The sequence below is a fragment of the Haliotis rubra genome, unplaced genomic scaffold (genome assembly GCF_003918875.1).
Source record: "Haliotis rubra isolate DU_JTF1 unplaced genomic scaffold, ASM391887v1 Scf78, whole genome shotgun sequence".
Classification (NCBI taxonomy): domain Eukaryota; kingdom Metazoa; phylum Mollusca; class Gastropoda; order Lepetellida; family Haliotidae; genus Haliotis; species Haliotis rubra.
The window spans coordinates 600,265-618,087 of NW_025767501.1; the positions used below are offsets into that span (position 1 = coordinate 600,265).

At 45.1% G+C, this 17,823-nt stretch overlaps 1 protein-coding gene across 1 annotated transcript in view; it reads right to left on the reverse strand.

Annotated features, from left to right (window-relative positions):
• The window catches only part of LOC124260857 (glycylpeptide N-tetradecanoyltransferase 2-like), a 34,560-nt gene that overhangs the window by 12,202 nt on the left and 4,535 nt on the right, over positions 1–17,823 (reverse strand). The window contains exon 2 of the mRNA XM_046695179.1: positions 9,117–9,375. Coding sequence (XP_046551135.1) covers positions 9,117–9,375 — 259 coding nt within the window. The remainder of the gene's footprint in view (positions 1–9,116; positions 9,376–17,823) is intronic.

The following is a 17,823-nucleotide window of genomic DNA, read 5'->3' on the forward strand; positions in this document are numbered from 1 at the left end:
CATATAGCTGGAATATTGCTGAGTGCGGCGTAAAACCAAACTCACTCAGACCCTCATTTAGACCAGGAGTTTTCCATTCCTTTTATGAAAAAGTCTCCAGTCCCCACAGGGATACCTGCACAGAATTGGTCAATATCTAACGAAGGATGTTTATTCAGCAATATTTTAATATTTTAAGTTTGAACATTTTCAAAGTTGTTGTTTTTCTTTCCCAGGCATGCCAAAAATGAGGTGAGAGAACAGAAAGTGGATGTTGTGCAACACTACTGGCCTCTAAAAAACTGTACTATAAACCAGTGATGACACAACTAGGTCACATACTTCAACCGCCTAATCCTCCTCATCAGTTGGCAGGCATGGGGAGCCCTAATCCAGGAAACTATCCATTATATGTGCTCTTGGAAGGCAAACGGAGAAGTTATTTAATTTTGTAAGTAGTAGAACAAATCATCTGACAGTTACTTAAAATCCAACTTGACTTTTTTTTTAGACTAAGTCGTTTCCATGGAAATCATGAAATATATAAATGCCAAATATCTGTAAATAGCAAAAGGCACCACTTCAAGATCTGTTTGATATGTCTGCCAAGCCTCGTAAAAAGATATTGAAAAGTTGTGCTCCGGAAACGAAACCCACCCCTCCCTTTTGAGACTAAGTCCAAATCATTTCCATGGAACCCAAGAAAAAGAAAAATGACAAAAATCTGCAAATAGCAAAGGCACCACTTTGGGATCTGCCTCATATATCTGCCAAGTTTTGATGAAAGATATTGAAAGGTCAGTCTAAGTAAACTTAGGCTCAGTATTTTTCGTTACACTGCTATACTGAGTCTAACAAAACCTAGTAGAAGGTTGCGTCAGCTAACCTTTTGGACTGACCAATCAGAACACAGCTTACCAAATTGCGAAAGTTATCATTCGCTCATATTGAACCTTTACCTAAAAACTCGAACGATTCCGAATGCTATTTTCCGCGCGATCGCTTCCGAGTGATACACTCAATGAGTAAATAGTCGCTGAAAATAGCATTTTTGTCAATATTCAATGATGTCATCTTGGGAAAATATAAGCATATAGTAACCATGTCATTAGAAACACATAACCGTATATGCTGCATGTCAAATATCTGTGTTTTATGCGCATTTTCGTTTGTTGATAGATCAGTGTCAGCGACCAGGGAAGAGAAAATCCCAAAACCGCTTTGTAAGTGCCATCAAACCGTAACAAGTAGTCGTTGTCTGATTGGTTAAATCAGTTCGGCCGTCTCGCGTTTGATTGGATGGTCATAGGTCGCTCAAAGGTTATCTGACGCGTCCTTCCACTAGGTTTTGTTAGACTCAGTATTGCAGTGTAACGAATAATACTGAGCCTAAGTTTACTTAGACTGTTGAAAGGTTATCGAGTTTTGCTCCGGAAACGAAGCCAACCCCTCCCTTTTGAGACTAAGTCAAACAAGTTTCCATGGAAACCGACAAAAATAAAAATGACAAAAATCTGTAAATACCAAAAGGTATCACTCTAGGTTCTGTTTGATATATCTGCCAAGTTTTGTTGAAAAATATTGAACCTTTTTTGAGTTATGCTCCGGAAACAAAAGCATTATGGACTGACGGAGGACGAGGCTTTTATTATATCTACCAGCATTACAAGCCGGGGGGATAAAAAAATTCAAAGATATTTTAACATTGCAATATATGCAATAAAAAGTGAAACTAACCACTCAATATCTTCATACACATTTGTATGCCATCAAATAACATTATTAGTTAGGGTTGACACATCTGCGGCTGTATTCTGTTATCAAACATACCAATACTTCCAACTACAACAGCATGAAATTTAACTAAACCTGCAGAGGTTTCCAATTCTTTGAAGACAGTCGTCCTTGGGGTACATATATGCATTTTCTGCGGCTGAAAATGTCCTGTGACAGTTGTATCAATGTTTTAATAAAAATATTATACAATAAATAAAATCTTTTTTATCTATTATACGGCCCCCACCACGTGGAGTTACCTCCCTGCTATGCATGCACAGCCAACCAGGTAAGCACCTAGGCCCGTATCATAATTCCTTCTGCTGAATAAATCAGTGAACAGAATTGCGGGGAGGTGGGCGGCCCTACCCCAAGGACGACTCTCTTCAAAGAATTAGAAACCTCTGCAGGTTTAGTTGATTCTTTTTCAGAGAGATCGTCCTTGGGGTACATATATGCATAAACACAGACTCCCAAAGACCGGAGGCCAGGGAGGAGGGAATTCTGTCAAAGTACACATGAATAGCGATCGTTAAGAATAATGTAACAGACGCCACAACACTCACCTGTCAAATGTCCCGGAGCTTCCGCGAGAGGCATTATGGGAGGGTAACCGACATTGTTTTCATAGACGATTCTGTCAAAATCGATTGGTGTCGTTAGGGCCCTATTTGTATAATGACTGATCCAAATTGATCCCATTTCTGTGTTTTTTTTACCTCGATATTTAATCATGTCATGTAAAAATCTGTTTGTATTCTCAAAACAGTGTCGGCCCATAAGTTTTCACATGCAATACAGCAATTAATACTCCCTTGTTGTAACCCGTGTTAGGCGGTATAAACCTACACATGTTATTTGTCATCATTCACTTGATGGTCAGTTAATGAATTTATAACAGGTATAATTAGTGGTAACACACTTAGATTACCCGACAAAGGTTCCCATTTGGCATTTCTTGTGTCTGGAGTAAATATTAAACATTATAAACATCGATCAAAGGATTAACCGATAACACGCTGATTGATTAATTACTTTTATCTTACACAGCGGAATTGTCAAATGGTAGTGTTTATGTATGTAGATTTACTAATCTATACTGAATACACTCTGTCGTGGTCGGGTTCAAGCGTAAAAACGTCCTTCTTTCAAAGGATTAACCGCAATACATTGATTGATTGCCCATTATTGGCTAACTAAATTACTGTTTTTAAAGAAAGGCGACATTATGCAATTAGTTGCCAGGTGTGCTATCTTGGGTGACCAATGAGACTATACACCAATACCTGAAAAGATTTATCACTTTTTTCAGATATTAAACTGTTAAAAGACACATCATTTGGAACAGTTTTGTGGATATTGATGGATACATTCCTCAACAAGGTAATGGCCTGATATTGTTCCTATAACTTTAATCTGTTTTAATTTTAATATTTGCATTATGTTTTTATTCATTTGTCGTGAGCATTCAACAGAATCATTGTTTTCGCCGGAAGTGTAATGAGACAGACAACATGCACTAGGGTGTGTGTGCTAAATTATGATTCACATTGGCAAACTATAAAATGTCTAGATATTACAGTTCTGTTATAAATTCACTATAAGTATCAGCAGATCGTCTGCATTTTATTTAGTTTCAAAATGCATACAAGTATGATAATAAACTAATTAGGATTATAAGACCAAATATAAAGACGCATTACTGACTAGTATCTACATACTGGTGAGTGGACATTAACCATGGGAATGTAGCAAGAAATTTATCGCAAGAGTATTGTGACTTCGACCCCCACCTCGCCTCGCGGAAGAAATCGCTATGTTGTAAGTTGTGTCATGCAAAATCCGTTTGGTTATGATTCCAATACATATTTAACTACGAAGTAGAAAGTAGTCTTGATTTTCTAACTTGATGAAAACAAACTATAATCTCATTAATTCTAACAGACTTTACGATTTTCAAAATGGCGTATGCGCTCTATCGGGAACATCCGCCAGTCTGAGGATAAATGGTATTTAGGTTTGTTTTCACTGAAGTTATAAAATCAAAACTACTTTTCTACTGGTAGTAAAATATGTATTTTATTGATGGCCAATAGGATTTTGCATGACATAAGCGTATAACATAACAATTTCTCTCGTGGCAGCGAGGTGGGTGTCAATATAATACTACTTACAATATTATTGTTACTTCGACCACAACCTCACTTCGAGGAAGAAATCGCTATGTTACAAGTTGTGTCATAGAAAATCTTTATGGTCATCAATCATATAGATATTTTACTACAACTAGTAAGTAGTTTTGATTCTTTAACTTCCGTGGAAGCGATCTGAACACAAGTAAGATATCGCTTTCAGGCTTCCACAACGCCGCCAAGACTCACAAACATAACCCATTTAGCACGAAACTGCGGGTCCTGTGGAAATCTGTGCATGGGGACACCATCGCCTCGACCCTAGGAGCAATTGACGACAAAGCAACGATTCGGCATGTCGTCGTTGATGTCGAAAATCATCAAAATGATGAGCGTGCTACACATTTTCTATACAACTAACTGAAAATCGTTCCTCATATGACGTCACTGCAGTGCTCTGGCGACAGAGTTACGTAACCTGTCTGTGGTTTCGTTGGCGGGCGAGAGGGAAGCAGGCGACTTTTTGGCCACTTTTAATCGCTCGGTATTAATTAACCACAAGTTTTTAAAGAATAAATTTGGTGTTCCGCATAAGACTAACCACAAATCTTTCATATGTAATAGTTAAAAGAGTAACAAAAAACAAAGTTTAGTGGTTCTTTAAGCATAGCAAGTTAGCACACAGTGCGAAAATAAACAACCCTACCCACATCATGGTCTATTAGAGAGCACCGTAGGGGGGAAAAACCAACTCACAACCGACCATAATCTCCGGAGAGAATCGAAAGGAGTTAGATCACACAACAGCGGACATATCAATAAACACAATTGAAAGCAGCGTCAACTAACCAGATAACCAAGACTCACTCGGTCAGGGTGGCAGGACACTGTCCACTGGAGAGAACAGAACGGCCAAAACGTGCACGATCACCTGATAGTGCCTGATAAAAGTGCTAGGCCGGCTCCAAATAGCGGCAGAGCATATCTCTTCAATGGGTAGTGCCAATGCAAAAGCTTTTGACGTAGCTACTGCCCTGACCGAGTGAGCCTTCAACCCCTCGGGGGAGGCTTGCCCTTAGCCTGATAAGCAGCACAAATGACCGAAACAAGCCACCTTCGGGCGGTAAGTATCCGGGAGGCGAATACTGACACGATTGGGATGGAACACAGTCAGCACCGGGCCTGCCGGCATAGCATGTAAATCGCCGACCCTACATCCAGATGTTACCGCCACCAGAAATACAGCCTTCCATGTTAACAACTGAATGGAAATTGCCGATAGACGTGAGAACGTAGGACCGGACAGCCAATCTAGCACAATTGACAAATCCCAAGGTGGGCTGGTTCGCCTGACAGCAGGTTGAACCCGATCCACGCCAGTTAAAAAGCGCTGCATGAGAGGGTGCTGCCCCCAGAAGAGCACCTTCGACAGGGGTGTGAAAAGTGGAAATAGCGGTGGAGTAGCCGCGAATGGTCGAAAAGCCGCCAAGCCTTCTTCCAAACGAGCTTGCAAAAACTCCAATACTCGGACTAAATCCGCAGAAAAGGGATCTGCAATCCCCTTATCTGAACACCAGCGCGCATAGCGGGACCACCTATCCTCATACTGAATGTTTGTCGAATCCCGCCTCGAAGCCAGAATTGTGTCTGCAACTGCTGCAGGAATTCCGCGTGCTTCGAGGCTAGACCTGACAGAGGCCAAGCCACCCACTGAATCCTTGGATTCGGGTATAGCGCGCCGTTCTGAGTGAGAATGTCCGGTCACAAAGGTAATAGAACAGGAGGCTGATCCAGAAACCTGAGAATTACCGGAAACCAGCTCTGTGACGGCCATAACAGTGTTAGTAGCACAAGTAGCCGAGCCGGCTGGGTGGACAGCTGGGAGAGGACCCGGGGAATGAGTGGTAGCGGCGGGAACGCCCAGAGCACTTTGCCCGTCCAATCCAGCAGGAAGGCGTCGGAAGCCAACGCCCCTCTGGTTCGGTATTCGAGAGCAGAACACAGGTATCTGATTTGTCCCGCCAGACGTAAACAGATCCACCTGGAACGATCCGTACAACTGGGGCGGGGCCAGGATCCAGTGAGAGAGAGCGTCTGCTCGCACGTTCTCCAGCCCCGGGAGATAAACAGGAAGCACCTGACAGTCGCACTGGTCGCACCAGAGGAGAAACTCCCACGTCTCCCGAAGGAGCACTAGGGACACCGTGCCGCCTTGCTTCAGGATGTACGTCATGGCCGTACGGTTAGCCAACTGAAGACGAACCACCTGGCCCTGAACATGCTCCCGGAAGCGCTCGAAAACCAACCGCACAGCTCTCAGTTCCAAGACGTTGATGTGAAGGCGGGCTTCGGCTTCGGCTTCGGACCAGAGTCCGGACACTGACAGACTGCCCAGAACACCCCATCTACTGGGCCATATGGCGGCGACTATCTCTGTAGTGTGGCGGGCGCGGTTGAGGATGCGCCCTATACAGCAAGCTTTGGCGAGTCTGTGGGCTCACTCAGAGGATCTGGAGCAGAGTCGGGATTTCCAAAGGGATCCCCTTGGAGAGATTCCCGACATTGGTCCACCACTGAAGGTGAGGAGACAACCATCCGGGGACTGTGAGACTGCTCCAGATCCTCCGACTGAGCCCACAGACTCGCCAAAGCTTGCTGTATAGGGCGCATCCTCAACCGCGCCCGCCACACTACAGAGATAGTCGCCGCCATATGGCCCAGTAGACGGAGCCAAGTCCGCGCTGGTGCCTGGGGCTGGGAGAGAGAACGAAGACACCATCTCCCGTACTCTGGTGACCCGGTCGGGCGACAAGGAGACAAGATCCTTGTGAGTTTGGAACCGGGCCCCGAGAAAAACCAAGTCCTGGGTGGGTACCAGGTCGGATTTCTTGAGGTTGATGATCCACCCCAGTCAAACTAGAATGTCTATCACCTTGTGAGTAGAATCTAGGCTCGCTGGCTGAGTTAGCGCTGAGCAACCAGTCATCGAGGTAAGGGTAACAACGCCTTCCTTGCGATCGAGCGAGGGTAGCTGGCACTAACATGAGCTTGGTGAACACCCTGGGGGCAGTGGATATGCCGAAGGGGAGCACTGTGAATTGGTAATTCATCCTGTCGTAAGAGAACCTGAGGTATCGCTTGAACGATGGATGAATGGGCACATGTAGATACGCATCCTTTAGATCGATCGACGTAAGCCAATCGCCAGGCTGAACAGAGGAGATCACCGAGCGAAGTGTCTCCATCTTGGAAGGATGGAACCTCTAGCATGCGATTCAACCCCTTGAGGTTGAGAATGGGACGGAACCCGCCGTCTTTCTTCCGAACAAGGAAGTACGGGAATAAAATCCCGCCTGTTCCTCGCCCGGTGGTATGCGCTCTATTGCGGACTTGTCCAGCAAAGCCTGAACTTCGTCGTGCAGTATACCCGCCCTGACCTGACATGACGGCACCGGAGTGCATTCTGGCGGGCCTCGCTTCCACAGTGGTAGATGGCCGACACTGACGGTGGAAAGCACCAAAGTGTTGCTGGTAACCTTCTCCCACTCCGGCAGGAATAGAGAGAGGCGGCCCCCCACTGGGACGTGTGGTAAGAGAGCGTGAGTGGTCTCGAGCAGATGAACTGTCTGGGACGGACCCATGGCGACAGCCTGTTGGGTTAACGGGAGGTCGGGGCAAACCTCCTGAGCCCGCGAAAAGGTTGGGAGCCAGACGAAGAGGACTGCTCCTTGACCTTACCTTTGGCGGGACAGCTCCTCCGCCTGCCCCTGCTCAGCGGCCTAAGCCAGCCGGCAGACTCGGGTGTAGGCTGCACCCCGGAGGAGGAAGCCGTGACGGGAGCGCAGGGGCGAGAAGCCCGCGGATGCTCCAACAAGGCCTTAGAATCCTTGAAGGCGGTAGCTGCAGCAGCAGCCTCCTGAATGACCTGCTGAGCCCCAGGAAACAACGTCGCTCCCAGACGGAACGGAAGGGCTAGCAAGGTCTGCTGTGTTGCTGCCGAGTAGCGAGACGTCGACAGCCACAGCTTGCGCAAGGAGTCGCGCACTAGGTGGGCCTGTACTTCGGATAACTGGCGAAGCAGAACAACATGTGGGGATACGTCCCCAGCGTTCCCTTCAGCCCCCAGGGCCGACCTCTGAATAGAGGAAAGGTAGGCCTCATGGATCACCACCCTCACCTGCTGCATGGCATTCCGATAGACTTCCTCATAAGTCCAGTAAGCCTGCCGCAGGGGAGCCTCCCCACAGGGCGACCGAAGAAAACACACACTCGTCAACCACCGGTACAAAGAACAGCGAATCGTCCCCCAGCTGGTACCTCTTGACGAGTTCGGGCAAGTCGGAGGGGATACATCACGTCCTGCACCAGGGAAGGCAAGATGCGGAGCAGTGTCTGCGAGGGTTGCCTAAGGGCAAACGCCTCGCCCGGCAGGCAGAACTCAGATGAGTCCGAGTGACTGGCGGGTACCGCGGTCTGGGGAATGAACTCGGCAATACATTGCCGCACCTCCCGCAGAGCCATCGAGAAATGGAAAGTGCCCGCCGGCTCCTCGACCTCCCCAACGTCCATAGACTCGGCACCAGAGCCCGAGTCAGAAGCCGGGTCTCCTCGCGAAGAGGACCCGAACCCCGACCCGGTGGGAGGCCGAGCACCGGACACAGAGGGAAGGGAAGAGCCGAAGGAACTCCTCGCTCCGGCAACCAACACCACACTCGAACCCCGGTCCCGAGACACGGGAGGAAGACCAGGCAGAATTGGTTCCTCCGCTCTCATGGGGCGGGCCGGGGCGGCACAGGGAACGGAACCCCAGGAATCCTCAACGGACCCTGCGCCAACACCGAGAGGGGGACTGGGAGCGAACCCTCCCCCTCCGGGATAGCCGAGGCGTCGGACCCGACCTGGACCTGGTTGGCTGCGCATGCGTAGCAGGGAGGTAACTCCACGTGGTGGGGGCCGTATAATAGATAAAAAAGATTTTATTTATTGTACAATATTTTTATTAAAACATTGATACAACTGTCACAGGACATTTTCAGCCGCAGAAAATGCATATATGTACCCCAAGGACGATCTCTCTGAAAAAGAATGCAACACTTAACTCCACTTGGGGATTTTTAACTGACTTATGCTGACGGTTGGGACTGAACATTGGCCTCAGGGTAAAACACAAGTGAAGTATACAAATCCCTGTAGCTACTGGAAAGAAAGGATTAGTGGTGTTTTCATCACCTGACCCTCCTCTGGAGCATCTTCTGACACTGAGTGTTTGTTCTTGGGGCTCTCCTTCTTCTTCTCCCGTGGTCCCTGGCTCTCAGAGTCGGCCTCCATGCCTGACTGTGACTGATCAGCATTGCCCTCCACCAGCTTGATTTTCCCATCATATTCCTCATCATTGATCACCTGGCTGTCAGAGTCGCCGCTGGATCGCTCAATGTCTCGTGGCTTTTTCCTCTTCTTCTTGCTCTTCTTGCGCATCCCACTGTCCAGACTGAAACAAGTGGAGATAATGCCAAGTTTACAGTGCCTGTCGTCTGTTAGAAAAGTGTAAGCAAGGTGACCTACAATGGCTACATCCAAATATAACCATCATGCATTGCAAGCTGTAATGTTTATCAACAAGTTACTACATGTAGTTCTTTGTAGGGCATTTAGAGGTGATGAACATGAGTCAAAGATTTGTTTGGACGATGCACAATGTTTCAGAGTTAATTATTATTCCTTCTTCATCTGAAAAACTAACACACTTATGGCCTGATAATTCGAGTTTTCACATGGAAGATTCCAACATATTTGCTGCCACATTTTGTCATCATACAGACCTATTTTCAATGTGTTGGCAACACAACATTACAAACCACCATTGCTTACAATAATAAAGCTCGAAGCTGTCATCTAAGCAGTATGGAGAACTAGTGATACTGTCAATTAGGTGCAAAAAAATCTAGATACATTGCCATACTTCTCACTGTGCAGTTGGCATGTCTATAAAATTAAGCAGAAATTATGTAAAGTGCACAGAAAAACTTGCTTTTGACCAGTCTGCTCTGATATCAATATAAGTATCCTTTACATACAAGGAAACGTCAGGTCATATGATATACAAATTAGTTTGTGACAATGGTCTAGTACTAAGTTATCATGCTGCAGACACGTGAAGATCCAGGTTGGAATTGGTCTTCAGTAACCCATGCTTGTTGTAAGAGCCGACTAACAGGATTGGGCGGTTAGGCTCGCTGATGTGGTGGACACATATCATCGTACCCCAGTTTTGTTGGTCGATGCTCATGCTGTTGATCACTGGATTGTCTGGTCCAGACTCGTTTATTTACAGACCGCCGCCATATAGCTGGAATATTGCGGAGTGCAGCATAAACTAAACTCACTCACTCACTCATCACGCTGCTTTAGTATGAACCTGACATGAAATCAAACGGTTTCCTAAAAATACTTTCATGTTTTTCAGATGATTCCAATAAATCAGGAGTGAAGAGTGAGATGCCAAGACTATGTAAAAACCCCTAAAGACTGTTTCACACAGATTGGCTAGGACATGCAGAGCTGCATATATATAATCATTAAAAATGGCCAGGATGACGTCACCCATTGTTTGCGATGTTACACAAGACAGAATGGGAGTTTATTTCCAATATTACATAAACTGATGTCAAGAAGCTCTTGTTTTCAAACATTCTCAGACAGAAGGCAATGAGCAATAAGCATAATCTCCTCACAACTCAAACTTTAAGTTAAAGACTTTGCATAATCTGTCTTGCATGAAGTAACATTGATAATGCTGGACATAATTCACTCAGATCGGGATAGGTTTCTTCCTTTCAGTTCGTCAATTTTCTGATATAAAAAAGAGAGTAAACAGCTAATTTAAGAGTTGCATATTTCGAATTTGACAAGTGAGTAAGTGTAGTTTTACTCCACTTTCAGAAGTACTCCAGCAATATGTCAGGGGCACACCAGGAATGAGCTTCACACATTGTACCCATGTTGTTTTGACATCAGTATGCTTGTGCTACTTGGAGAGTAAGCTGTTTGGGTGAAACAATAAACTAAAACTCTGATGCAGCATTTTATCATGGTTATGTGGCTTTTGATATGATAAACATGATACATTACACAAAATACAGATTCTTTTACTGATGGAGGAATAACCATATATTTCGGGATAAACATAAGCTTGTCCTGCAAAATCAGCTATTTGGGATATTTTGGTTTACTTTTACCTCATGTGATGGACTCAACATAAGAGAAACCAGTCTGTCACCAGTTTTTCCCCTCATATGAATTAAGACTGAAATAAACATGTAAGTGTCACGAATCTGGCCGGTCATGAACAATGTATCAAGATACATATCTTCTCATGGCCTTCCATATTGCTGCATCCCTACTCCAAATCAAGGAAACAACTATGTGGCTGACTTGAAACAAAAAAAACATTTCAAATTTAATCTATTTAAGAGCGGCAGAGACGTGGCCACACCAAACAATACGGCTTGGTAACACACCAGGATGTAACTATATGAAACATCTTTAGATGGACATGTCAGAAATAATCCAGCTGTACCAAGTGTATCAATGGTGTCTGTAACCGTGGTCATATGATGCCTAGACATGGTTAACACTGTTTCAAATCATCACATTTTACAAACTCAGTAACATTGTTTACTGAAAATGATGGAAGTTCTAATTAGAATAAAGTGTGGTTGGTAAAACACATCATTTGGCATCTCCTCCTCCAGCACATGTCTGGTATCCTTTCAGACAGTTGCATGTCTTGAAGCACTGGCACACATATCACACGACTGGTTGTCCATATCTTGCACTCCATTCACCTATGTTATTTATAAGGCTCCCTCAAAAGCTTGATAATCAGAAATATTGTCTGTGGGATAAACTGATAAAGATTATTGCTATGAAAATTGTGTCATCGATATTATTTTACATAAAATATCACAATGAAATAAAGATTAAATTTACAAAAAGTTATGTTTTAAATCATGGGTGCTTCTGGGCCAGGACCAATGTAAAGGCCCCAAACTTCAAGATCATAAGTCAGTAAGCAAAGTCAGGAATAAACTGTATAATTCTAGAATATCTAATGCTCAGAACCCACAAAGCCTTTATCATGAGCATATCAGACTTAATAAAAAAGACATTTATTTCAATCAATCAGTATTAACTGATGCTCTCACCTTTACCCTGATTGTATGCATTTAGTAATATGTAGTCACTACAAAAATGTAATTTTCTGAATAAAATTGATATTTTATACTTATCCTGACTCATGCTCTTTTGCTTGTCTTCTTCTTCTTGCGAACATAGTGGAACACTTGTATCTCCTATTGAAGCTCCCTTCAATAAAGAATAGACGTAAAATCACTCCTACCAAGAGTTATCTCTCCAGCCGTTTAGGCGGGAAACTGTGGCGCCACCGTGCCCACATGCCTCACTCTCTCCTGATTATGAGCCCGACAGTTGAATTTGCAGGGAAATCCAAAGTGTCTAGTGGGGAGGATGTGTGGGCTTACCTCATGAGTCAGGATAAGTATAAAATATCAATTTTATTCAGAAAATTACATATTTCTCCTTATCCTGACTCATGCTCTTTTGCTTGTAGAACTGGCACGGAAAAGGTGGTGGAAAAGCACTTTAGGATTTCTTTAGTGAATTTTACGTCATTATATACCCCCCTCACGGAACTTCAGAATGGCACTGTATTTACTGGTGAACTCTGCTGCTGTTGCGACCCTGACCTTCCAGCTGCCTTTAAATGGGGGGACCACAATAGTTAACTTTTGGTCCTTTCTTCTGTTAACATATTATGTGGATTTTCTATCTCTTGATGCAAGCACCAATTGGAGAAGCGACCCATTCCTGTACAAGTATCCTTACAAGTACTGGGTCATATCACTTATGCTTGTTGTTAGACGTGCATTGTGACTTAAGCAGAACTCCGCTGAGTGTAAGCTTAGTAAGTCATGCGATAAAAGGCGAGACTCCGCCTCAGCTTTAGTGGGACTGTCAATTGTTGTGTTACAATAAGTGGGCCGAAATGGTGAATGTAAGAGCCGTCCTCAGTGGCGATGTCCCTCAAGTGGTGGTTGGCAAACACCATGTCCAATTTCCAGTAGCAGTCCTCCATTATCGCCCTGATAGAGCCGCATTCCCAAGTATAGAGAGCGCTTGACGCCAGAGCTCTCACTTCATGTGGTTGGAGGCTCTTGGAGGATCCAGTCCTGCTGCTTTGTAGGCCCGTGAGTATGACAGTTCTGATCCAGCTTGATATCTTAGTGCAGAAGACCTTCGCCTGTGCCGCTGTTGATATCGGCATCGAAAAGACATTTGAATTACCGCCTCATGGACCTGGATCGCTGTAGGTAGACTTTCCATGCTCGCATTGGGCACAAGGATAAGACCTGCGTGATCCTGTGGTCCAAGGGCTGATGATAGTGTTGGGACGCGGAACTGTCTGTCTGGATGACCTGGCAGTTGATTCTTTGCTATGAAGTCCCATCTCAGTCCCATATGCACGATATTTGATTTGCATCAAATCGTGTCCTCCTCAAATCCAGAGCATGTATTTCCGACATCCTTGCTGCTGTTACTAAGGTTATCAGGAACAGCCTTTCAAGCGCCAAGAACTCTAATGATGTTCTCTGTAATGGTTCGTAGATGTCACTAGTGAGATGTCGTGAGAAACAACGCTGAGGTCCCATACCGGAGCTTTAAATCTCTGATGTTGGTCCTCCAATTAAAAGGGCGTAGTAAGGCCAGTAACTCTGGTACTTTTGTCAGTTGCACTCGCCCCTCATGACGATAACTGATCTCAATGCCGCTAGGTATGTTGAGAGTGTTGACCCTTTTAACCGCTTCCTTTGTCTAGGTGACAAAGGTAGTCCGCCACTTGAGGATGTGTCACTTTCATGGCTGTGAAGCCGATCCTCAAACGTATCTTTTGTCTCTTCGGCATCACTACTTGTCGCCAGACAAGTTGGCGCGAAGACTTCATGCAGTTAGTGTGACTGCTTTCGCTGCTCTGGCTTAAATATCCTCTCTTGTTCAAGTATGCCTGATACAGTCCACACGCAGTAGCCGAACACCTCCGGTTTGCTGTGCCTGCTTTGTGTGAGGATGTACTAGTAGATTCGCATTACTCTGGTAGTTGCAGTAGAGGCAGTCCTAGGTCTTGTATGAGAATAGGAATTCATATTCTCGCTGGTCAAAAGGCGTGCCCAAATAGTTGTGGGTCTCTCGCCTGACTGATTTCTGCAATACCCTAGGTATTAGAGCTGGTGGAGAAACACGTAAGTGTTTAGTCCTAGCCAGGAGATGCTTCGCGATGTCCGCTGCCCCTGTCCGTGGATCTGGTATTTGTGAGACTTAATGTTATCAGTTGACCCTTGTGGGGAAGAGGTCTTAAAGGTTCAACCATCTCTTATATGATCTGTTTGAAGATCTCTGAATGTAGCATCCAGTCTGTTGAGAATGGCTGCGTTGGACAGGATAGTGTATCTGCTAACACATTCTTGGTTCTTGGAATGTGGCATACTCTGCTGTGGACAGTCAGGTTGACTGTTATGCTGATCAACTGAAAGCAGAGGTCCAGAAGGTTCGCCAACTTTGTTGATACTTCTGTGGATGTAGACCGCCACTGTGGAGGTGACTGTGTGTACCGCTAGATGAGCATTTTATTAAAAAGCTGATCCGTGGAGTATGGCGCTTATCGCTGCTTTCTTTCATTCCAGCATATGGAAGTGCAGATCGCCTCTGCTATGGTCCATATCCCAGCTGACACATTGTTGACAAGGTGTGCTCCCCACTCTAGGAGAGATGCCCCCATAGAGATGCGCCTTTGTACTGCGCAATTCCCGCTAATTAGGTGCTGCTGCAACCTCCTCGCTGAGTTCACCATATAGATATGGGTTATAACCTGTCCGGATCGTCCGGGTTGTACATTCATGAAGACCAGTAGTGGGCATAGTTGTAATTCTCTCTGCATGTAATGTCTTGTGCTGACGCGCGAAAAACCAACAGATTCCGCTACTGTGAGTAAAACGGAGAGAGTAGTGCTTGAGATACAAGAACTTGTATCTATATCCCACGATCTTGACACCCTTTTACCGTCTGTAAGGAAATGAAGCGTGCGGGTCGACTCTGTGACTGCCATCGCTGAGAACTCTATGTAAAAATCGCCTGGCTGCCACGCTTTCGCCTTCAATGATGACAGGGAGGTCTCTATTAAACCCCATGAAGGCAGCCAAATCACGAAGGTCCAGTCTAACTGGACTGTAATGGAAGCGCTGTTCGCCGCTGACATGTTGTTGTCACTTGTAACCCATTTATTGATCTGTGAACTACGCCCCACCTTCGCGCAGGGCGCTGTCCCTCGTGGTCCAATCAAAACAAAGCATTTTGATTCTTTAGGCTAGCCGCTGTGATGTCACCAGTGTAGCAGGAAAAAGATCCTTGTAGAATCTAGTGCCGCTGCTGATATCTGATCAATCGCCGGTCTTGTCCGCCAGTAGCTTTCCGGGTTACACGAAAGTGACCACGCGGTGTCGAGGGTTAAATGGTAAACGCCAATATTTTGGCGCCAGAATATCGATGCTGGGTAGGCTGTTTTCCTGGCTGCTGTGACTCTTACTTCAGTCTTGAAGATAATGCCGTCATCCTTATACATAGGCTCAACTGAACTTTCACGTTGTCAGCTTGTAGACTGCATACATCAATGAAGCGTCGTAATTGTAGAATTAATGCTGAACTTGTTGTAAATCATCGGAGAGTCCCTGTACCGTTAACGAACAATCTCCAGCAGAGAGAAGTCCTTGTAGTTCCGGCGCAGACGCCCTAGAGTTGTCGCATTCAAGGGTGTGTGTAGCCTTCTGGGTAGAGGATGGAAGCCCATATACATCGCTCATGGCGATTGTAGAGCTGCCCTCTCTGTGGGATGATCAGTAGTGGCTTATCATGAAGACCTCTCACTGCATCTTCTACGCCTCACGCTGAGGGGTTGTCCGATGTAGAAGCCAACGCCTTCGGCGCATGACAACATCCCACGCTCATCCTCCGAGGACACCTCCGCAGTTCACTTGATGGTAGTAAGTCGCCTAACAGCAGTAGACAGCTCATGAGGGACTCAGCCAGTTATCCATGACTTGGACAGTCACCTGATAGTTGATAATAGTACGCCTAAGTACGGAGAAAAATTACATATCAATTTGAATTTCAATTAAAAGCTGATAAAGATTACAGCTATAGCTGGAAGTACATATTGTTGTGCAGCTAGGGCACAATCAATGCGAAGTCTGCAGCAGCTTAACCCAAACCAACAACGTAAAATAGGTTATCATGAAATGTAAAACAACTTTAACAAATACGGACAATACTGTTAATAAACAGTGCTCCATACTGATTAAATATCCAACCATATTGTTGTAGGATACTAACTAAACCTCTATAAAAGTAGAATAGAGGAGAATAACCAAATTAATTAAAGGATATAGTGCCAGATAGAGACACAGGTGTTTCACAACCATTCCACAGGGCTTAAGAAGGAGAGAGTGAGGCATGTGGGCACGGTGGCCACAGTTAGGCTGCTTCTAACGGGCTGGAGAGATAACTCTTGGTAGAGAGTGATTTACGTCTATTCTTTATTGAAGGGAGCTTCAATAGGAGATACAAGTGTTCCACTATGTTCGCAAGAAGAAGAAGAAGACAAGCAAAAGAGCATGAGTCAGGATAAGGAAAAATTAAAACTGATCAACCTAATATTTTCCCTCATCTCAGCACGCCTGGAAGTCACAATCACCATTGTGATGGAGTTAGTCACAGCTTTTTGACAAGTTTAGAACACATACTGGCGTATGATACTGCCATTGTCAAGATGGATAAACATCAACAGATATATATATCTTCTAGATCTGTTAACTGAACACTTGTGATGATAATGAAGAATGAAGACATCCTCTATTTATTTAGAAAAGGGTACAAAAGGGTAACAACTTTACGGAATGAATCAGTAAAAACATGATTATGAACTTTTGAAGCATTATCGAAGTCTGAGTAAACTTAGGCTCAGTATTATTTGTTACACTGCTATACTGAATTTAACAAACTCCTAGTAGAAGGTCGTGATCGCATCATTCCCTTGCACACACACACACACCTCACATCCCCCTAGCCCCTGCTGTTATAAGCAGGTTTAACTCTCACTAATCATCAGTCACCAGATCAGAAGATTTTAATATATTCCTTTTCATTGTTTCAGCCTTCAACAACCGGCCTTCCACATTCTACAGCTTACAAGCCAGTCTGTATCGGGTCCCAAGCTGCAAGAATGTCCCACTCTGTGACTGCCATCGCTGGAGAACTCTATGTAAAAATCGCCTGGCTGCCACGCGCCCAGCCTTCAATGATGACAGGGGAGGTCTCTATTAAACCCCATGAAGGCAGCCAAATCCGCAGAAGGTCCAGTCTAACTGGACTGTAATGGAGGCGCTTTCGCCGCTGACATGTTAAGTTGTCACTTGTAACCCATTTATTGATCTATCATCGGAGAGTCCCTGTACCGTCAACGGAACAATCTCAGCAGAGAAAGTCCTTGTAGTCTGCGCAGACGTCCCCGTAGAGTTGTCGTTATCTAAGGGGTGTGTAGCCTTCTCTGGGTAGAGGATGGCGTCTATACATCGTCTGCGATGATTGTAGAGCTGCCCTCTCTGTGGGATGATCAGTAGTGGCTTATCATGAAGACCTCTCACTGCATCTTCTACGTCTGCGTTGAGGGGTTGTCCGATGTAGAAGCCAACGTCTTCGAAGTAAGGCGGACAACATCCCACGCCCATCCTCCGAGGACACCTCCGGCAGTTCACTTGATGGTAGTAAGTCGTCTAACAGCAGTAGACAGCTCATGAGGGACTCAGCCAGT